General features: G+C 42.5%; 1 protein-coding gene across 1 annotated transcript; it reads left to right on the top strand.

The window, feature by feature from the left end:
- The first annotated feature begins 4,663 nt into the window (after window positions 1–4,663).
- LOC123440042 (phospholipase A1-II 2-like) lies at window positions 4,664–6,265 on the top strand. The gene is made up of 2 exons (XM_045116637.1): window positions 4,664–5,352; window positions 5,438–6,265. Exons 1-2 carry the CDS (start codon window positions 4,759–4,761, stop codon window positions 6,062–6,064), a joined length of 1,221 nt encoding a protein of 406 aa, XP_044972572.1. The 5' UTR covers window positions 4,664–4,758; the 3' UTR covers window positions 6,065–6,265.
- Window positions 6,266–8,228: the final 1,963 nt, after the last annotated feature.

Raw genomic sequence — 8,228 nt, forward strand, 5'->3', positions numbered from 1 at the left:
ACTTAGTTAAACTTGATGACGTGGCACTATTAGCGAGTGATTACTATAGTCTAACTACATTTATTACTGTAGCTTAATCCGGGGATGTCACATATACACCATCCTCAGTAACAATCATCACACGCTTGGATGGGCACTCTCTCGCATAATGATCTCCACCCTTGCAACAACGAGAGATAACCTCATGTGTTTGCCCTGTGAATGCCATGGATGAAGAAGAGCTCTATGCTGTCCCGGAAGGTGTGCTCTTGGCGGAGGGTGGGGCAGGGGCCTATTTCCTGGTATCTCTGTTGGAGTTGGTGGCTGAAGTAGGCGATGCTGATGCAGGAGGACGTGTGGAACTAGATGAGGTCTGTGGCGTCCATGAGGAAGTGCGACCTGCAGAAAAGTTAGTTCTCGCCAATGCCTGTCGATCCTACACTTCACGTTCGGCTTTGCAAGCAAGATGGAATAAATGAGTGATAGTGTTATAATCCTTATATTCTAGAATAGTCTGAATATATTTATTTAATTCACCCATAAAACATGCAAGCATAGCTTCATTATCCTCAACAGTACCACATCTAATCTTGCCAGTTTATAATTCCTGATAATATTCTTCTACGGAATTTTTTCCTTGTCTTAAACGCTGCAATTTTTGAAGTAATTCACGTTGATAATATGGTGGGACCCAACACGTACACATATAAGTTTTCAAAGCAGCCCAAGTAGTTGGAATATGAGCATGATGTATTCTACAATGTTTAGACCACCAAACACAAGCAAAACTAGTGAATGAACAAACAACAACAGCCACACGTCTATCCTTAGGAAATTGTAAGCATGTAAAACATTGCTCTGTTTCTAACTCCCAACTAAGATATATATCAGGAACATATCTACCATCAAATGTAGGAATATTCAATTTAAGTTTAGGGAGATGGTCATGATCCCGTACCTGAGGGGGTGGTGCATCACTACCATTGCGATTGTATCCATGTGGACGAGCCTGTGCTTGTGGTGGTGGTTGTTGTCCCTGGTGCTGATTTGGAGCAACCTCTTCCTCATCATCGTAATCACCAATCATAATCCTCATTCTGCTCAGCCATAGAAACCTCAGTAGTAGCAGGAGCAACAACAGTAGGAGCAACAATAGTAGAATTTTGTGCTTGGCCAGAAGGCACATGTCGCGCTTGCCCACAATGTCCGGGCCTCGTTGCTGTCGTCGTTGATGTTGTTGGAGAGGAACGGAAGCTGCAGCTGGTGGTGGTAGACGGGCAAGCACCTCATTAAACTTTGCGTCCATCATGATGTTGAATGTCTTCTCCAAACAATCTAGCTTCTCCATGGCCTCTCCAAGACTGGTCACGAAGTCTTGTACCTGGTCAACCATCAGTTGCTGAAATTTATCATGGAGCTCTTGGTTGGTTAGGCTCTCCCAGTCGATATCGTCATCTTTTGATCCTAGCATGGTTAGCATCAATAGGAACACAGATGAATATGAACCTGCGGACTACTAAGAAGTGGTGGTGGTGGTGTGTCACAAATCCGTCAAGAAAATCTTAAATTCTTACCAGTTCTTACCGAGCAGCAGGTGGTGATCGACAACCGTTGTAGTCAAAACACTCAAAGCTTGGATAGAGCGATTGCCAGGTGGTGTCAGACACACGATGTAGATGTATGTGGAGCTGGGAAGGCTTATAATATGATAGCAAAAAGGGTCAGCAATAATCAGTTCAGAAATGTATAGTTGAAAATACGCTCAATGACGGTACCGTGCTCGTCCTAGGCTAGACTGTACTAGAGGCACGAGCCTAGAACACCAACAAAAGCACGACCCTACACGCAATCAACAGAAGAGCACACTCTGATTTTTTTTCTCTTTTTTGCGCCTCTTTTTTTGCAATTTGTTTTCTTCAGAAAATCACTATAATGGCGAGTTTCTCAAAACTTTTCCGGAGGTGTATAAGCAGGATAGGCAAAAAAATTGACTAATGTTTTTATGGAGAAATTCGGAGCTGCGACGACCAAAAATTGCGAAAAAATCACTATGGTCGCGAGTGTCTCAAAACTCTTTAAAAAGCCTAACAACACGATATGGAAAAAATCCAGCCTTCGAAATTTTGGCCTACAAAGTGCTTTGAAAAGCGTGCTAGACTCTTTTTTTTCTCGAAAGCTACTCAGGTAAGGAAACGTGAAACCGAAAACAAGAGGATCTCAAAATTAACCTAATACGTAAAGGACTCGGACTAGGATTGGTGGTGGATATGTGGTGGTGATATATGGCAGCAAGGATGATGGTGGCATGGTGGTGGTATATGGTAGCAGAGATGATGGTAGAGTGGTGGTGGTATATGGCAGTGATGAAAGATAGCGCGGTGGCGGCATGACAACCTTTAAACAGAACTCGAAAGTCTAAAGGACTAGACACTAAGACCAGCAACTCGACACGACGATGTAACCGCAAATTCAACAAAGCAAAATACTGAAAAGACTATGCAAAGGCTTAGATTGGTTCGGATATGATGATCTAACCCTAATTGTTTTTTGCGGATTTTCCATGGACTATAGGTATGAAAAATAGATGTGATCTAACTACAAAAAACTTGTAATATCTCACTGAGCAACCTAGAAATCTGATACCACTTGATAGAGGCGAAGTTGTCCCTGTCTTTCGATGAGATGGTGGTTGTCGTTTTTGGTGGAGTAGACTTTGATGATCCGACGACGAACGTATGAGGACGTCGTGCCTTAGCAATCCCTAAACCAACTCTGAGAGGTTATTGACCACGCCGGAGCACGATCAACCTGACCACGAGGGTCTGTTTCCTGCACGCAAACGAAGAACAAGCAAGAATCTAAGATTGCAATCCGGATATTGGGAATATAGGAGGAAAGCTTTATTGATGGAAGTGGGGTTCTGTGACGGCTTTGTCTGGTCGTGGAACACAAAGGAAGAACGCGAAGTTGCGGCTATGGCGAACTTGTAATCTAAACAAAACTCAAGTCTAAACGGCGCCCTAAGGGCTGTATATACGGAGGATAGATGATGAATTTCGTGACCCCTTGGAGGAGGAATCCGAAATTTACCCTATCTCAGTTTCCCCACACATACGGACTCTAAAAATAGCTTATAATATGGCATTTTGAAATTACATGGGCCTGTCCAAAAGTAAGGTGGCGCAGCACCTATAATAGCCTATGGACGAAATTTATAAAGCGACCTCTTGAATATTTCGTCCAAGCCTTCATGCTCTCCTTATGATGGCTTCAAAGTGCGAAAATCATCATTGGAATCTCCATTGTTCTTTCTCGCGCGTGCACCTTCTTCTCCATGCTTGATCCCGCTCCAACGGATATCCTTCTTTTCCATGCTAGGTCCTTCATTCATAAGTATAACAAAAGTATCTTACTTAGGCAACATCATATGTTCATGAACATTAGAAGGATTTCCAAGAAAAGAAAGTACCTGGTAATTCAATTGGCGTGTACGAGCTCTAGTAACTGGTCCGGTATGTATAGCAGCTAGGGCTGTGGGTGTAACAATGGTATTGATATCCTCATCATCCCCTATCTTAGGAAAGATCTTCTAAGGATTGAAGGCTCCATCTCTTTGAGTGGGAAGAACTATCATCTTTACTTGTATCCTGTGTTGAACGTGACTCATTGTATCCTTTTGTGTTTTCATGGATTTAGCGGATGTGTGATCGGAGATTGTCTTGAGTGTTTGCTTGATTTATCCCATTTTCTCCCTTCAATTGTGAAAAGATCGATACCACCAGGTTTGGCACGTATCAAAGGATTTGTCCAAATTTGAAAAAGAGGTCTAATTGGATTGTTAAATTTCTATGTTTTCCTCTAAAACGGACCAAAGAAATTTCCTTCATTTTTTCTTTGCTATTTTCATTTGAACTAAAGGCTGAACCAATGCCGCCATTGAAAAAAATCTTATATTACTATGTGTTTCGATCACTTTTTTCGCTTTAGAGTTTGTAATCGTCGTTAGGAGGTCTACTGATTTAGATGTGATTTTTATTATTTCTAGTGTACGTTGTACTGCTATAATTTCTATTATTATTAGCAACAACGGCATTCGTGGGTGTCATTTTCCTTTTTGAAGGCGCTGCCATGACCTGTGTGTGTGCCCTTCTTTGAGCACAGGGAAATTCTTGGTCCGGTTTTCAGATCGGGTGGTGACGGGGTCACGCCATTGCTTTCCCTTTTGAAGGCGCCAACTTGATTGCTCGCAGCGTCCCTGGTGTTGGGTTAGAGATGTTCGACGCCCCAGGTGTTCCGAACGGGATACATACGGCGTAGCCAACAGGCTGGCTAGTGCCCTTGTGTAGTGTAATGTAATAAAGTTTGATGAACTAGAAGCTAGCGGTAGCGATTTAAGGAAAAAAATGAATCATTTTTCACTTATTAATGGCATTGGTGAGTAATTTTCATCAACTTTAAGGGTAATGTTAATGACAAAGGACAGAAGCATTAATTGTTTTATTAATAGGTAAAGATAAAGATGTGGTATACCTTTTGTATGCTCATTCTGTTTGGATACGCAAGCTTTGCTTATTTGTAAAGAAAAAAGTTTTCTCGCGAAAAAGGCGGCATCAGTCTGTCAGTTAGCATGTGCATAAAAATACCAGGTCAACTAACTTCGCCGAGAACTAAAACAAACAGGTTGGCACGACGGAGGCGCAACACAACCGCACAAGGCCGAACCAGAGTTTCCAGTCAGATCGACCACGCACAAAGGTCAGCACTCAGCACGCCCTGGCGATGTTCTCCGGCGACATGGCCGAGCGGTGGACGGAGCTGCACGGCAGCAACCACTGGGATGGCCAGCTCGACCCGCTCGACGTCGACCTCCGGCGCTGCCTCATCACCTATGGCGAGATGATCATGGCCACGTACGAGGCGTTCATCGCCGAGCGCCGGTCCCCGAACGCCGGCATGTGCCGGTACCGGCGAGCAGACCTCTTCCGGCGCGTGGAGGTGTCCCATCCGGGCTGGTACTCGGTGACCCGGTACATCTACGCCACGGCCAGCGCCGACGTGCACGGCAAGGTGCTGCTCCGGCCGCTGTGCCGGAACGGACGAGCGAGGGAGTGCAACTGGATGGGGTACGTGGCCGTGGCCACGGAAGAGGGCACGGCCGCGCTCGGGCGTCGGGACATCGTCGTGGCGTGGCGCGGCACGCAGCGGGCGCTGGAGTGGGTCGCCGACCTCAAGCTCGCGTTCGCCTCGGCGGCCGGGATCCTCGGGGCTGAGGGCGCCGACGGGTCTGAACCGTCGGTGCACCGCGGGTACCTGTCGCTGTACACCTCCGTGGATGAAGGCTCGGAGCTGAGCAAGCAGAGCGCCAGGATGCAGGTACGTGTGCAGCTCAGCTTCTCTCTCGACAAATACTACGTATACTATATCAGTAGTTCAGTACCGTTGTAAACCGGCTGAACAGGTATTGACAGAGATTGCAAGGCTGATGGACAAATACAAGGACGAGCAGACGAGCATCACTGTGGTCGGCCACAGTCTCGGCGCCACTCTGGCCACACTCAACGCCGTCGACATTGCCGCAAATTACTACAACAAATCCGCCCTCTGCACGGCCGAGCGCCGGGCGCCGGTCACCGCCGTCGTCTTCGGCAGCCCTCGCACCGGTGACCGCGACTTCCGTGACATGTTCCACCGCCTCCCAGATCTCCGGATGCTCCGTGTCCGGAACCGGCCGGACCGCATCCCGTTGTACCCGCCCGTGGGCTACGCCGACGTCGGCGTGGAGCTGCTGATCGACACGCGCCGCTCGCCGTTCCTCAAGCCCCACGGCAACGAGTCGCAGTCGCACGACCTCGAGTGCCACCTGCACGGCATCGCCGGGTGGCAGGGGGAGCACGGGGAGTTCGAGCTGGTGGTCGACCGGGACATCGCGCTGGTGAACAAGTTCGATGACTGCCTCACCGACGAGCACCCCGTGCCGGTGGGCTGGAAGGTGCACCACAACAAGAACATGGTGAAGGGGCCCGACGGGAAGTGGGTCTTGGAGGATCATGAATCTGACTACGAAGATGGCCGTGACAATTTGTAGGAGGCCGGGGATAAGCATGATTTGGACGTTGGATGCTGTTTTGCCACTCCATGCCATGGCATCTCTGTTGCTACCTTGAGGATCCTGATAACGTGTGTTCTCTTCCTTTATTTTCTTTATTTTTCAAGTGTTTGAGCCTATTTTAGGTTTTCAGTTTTTAAAATGTTTTATCTCTTAAATAAAAATCTGATTGAAATAATGTTTTTGTCATTAAATCCGTCATGACGAGATCTTCGAAACTAGATCTTATATCGATATGTTTCGACAACATTTTTTTGTTTAAAAGTTAGCATATCTATTGCACATAAATTGCCAAACTATTTATACTGAAATTGTCATGATATATTTAAATTATTTTTTCTTCAAGGGTTAAAGTAAATTTTAACATGTTATAAAAAAAGGAAAGTAAGAAACTAAACTTGACATGGTGAATTACTAAAATTTTCCATGGTCCATGACATAAGTTTGATATGATTCAAAATTAAAAATAAATCCGTCATCAATTACTTTAAAAATACATGATCAATGACTCAAATTTGTCATGAACTATAAACTAAAATTACCATAGTGAATTACTTTAATTTTTTATGATACACATTCTAAAAAAATTCCATGGTTCATACAAAAAAAAATCATGGTCAAAATACTAGATTTACGATGGTCAAAATATTAAAATTTCCATGATCTATAAACTAAAGTTGCTCTCATGAACGATCTATAGATTAAATTTGTCATGGTTAATTAATAAACAATTCATAGTCAATTAATAAAGTTTGTTGTGAAAAGTAGTTGAGACACGACGATAGCTTTAAATCTATAAGAAAATAAGAGATCAAATATATCATGCCAACTTTAGTGTAAACTCTATGACAATTTTAGTGTAAACATCAGAACAACCTTTGGTCCAAAAAAAATCATCAAAACATATTTGATCTAGTTTCAAGAACTCGTCGAGACATATTTAATAATGAAAATTGATTTTTAATCATATTTTCTATTAAAGAGAGAAAATATGTTTAGGTTCGAAAAAGAAAAAATATTTCGTTGATATCATCTGCTTGATGTGACAAGATGAATAATGATCAATGCGTTCGGACTATGTTATTTCGTGTAACACGTATGACATTTATCATTTGGGGTTTTAATGGTCTTAAGTTTCTTTTTAAACAGGACCATGGTGGAAGCCGGGCAGAAAAAAGTGAGGTGAAAGGCCCGACCCAAATGGCCCACTTAGAATGTGTTTCAAATTGTCCTAAGTTTTATAATAGCATCAATTTTTGGACGCGGCGGGAGCTTCTATAGGCAAACCCTATTTGGCGCTGCAAGCGTCACTTATAGTGCAATTTTCCTAAACGGCGCATGCAGCCGGGTGAGCGGAGCTCGGCCCATATAGTCCTTTTTCTGTCGCAAAAAAGAGCACGGCTAGGATTCGATCCTACGATCTCTTACACATTCGCACGATGGAATAACCATTGGACCATCAGTTGCTCTTATATTACTTCTTTCCTCTTTTCTACTAGCACGTCTTTTTCTTTTTTGCATTTTCTTTTTCAATTTACTTTTTCGTCTTTCTTTTTTTATTTGGAAGGCTTTTGTTATGTTTTTTTACTACTTTTCTTTGTTTGTTTTTCCTTTTTTTATTTGGATTTTTTTTTTGCTTTTTGTTCTTTTTATTTTTTAAATTCGATGAACTCTTTTTAAAATTTCATGATTTTTTTTTCAAAATTTGTGAACTTTTCCAAATTCCATGAACTTTTTGTAAAAATGACAAAATTTATGAAATTTGAGTAACTTTTTTTTCAGAATAGGTGATTTTTTCAAAAATCTATGAACTTTTTTCAAATTCGATGATTTTATTTAAAATGATAAACTTTTTACAAAATTCGATGAACTTTTTTTGAAAATTGGTGAAGGTTTTTCAAGAAAATGATGAACTTTTATCAAATTTGATGAACTTTTAAAAAAATCGGTGTATGTTTTTTAAAATACGTTGAACATTTTTAAATTCGGTGAACTTTTTAAACACATGATGATTTGTTTTTTAAAATTTGATCAATGATTTTTGAAAATTAGGGAACTTTTTTTGAATTTGATTGACCTTATAAAAATTGGATGAAAATTTTCAAATTTAATGAACTTTTTTGAAATGTCGATTTTCATTTTT

The sequence above is a fragment of the Hordeum vulgare genome, chromosome 3H (assembly GCF_904849725.1).
Source record: "Hordeum vulgare subsp. vulgare chromosome 3H, MorexV3_pseudomolecules_assembly, whole genome shotgun sequence".
NCBI classification, from domain to species: Eukaryota; Viridiplantae; Streptophyta; class Magnoliopsida; order Poales; family Poaceae; genus Hordeum; species Hordeum vulgare.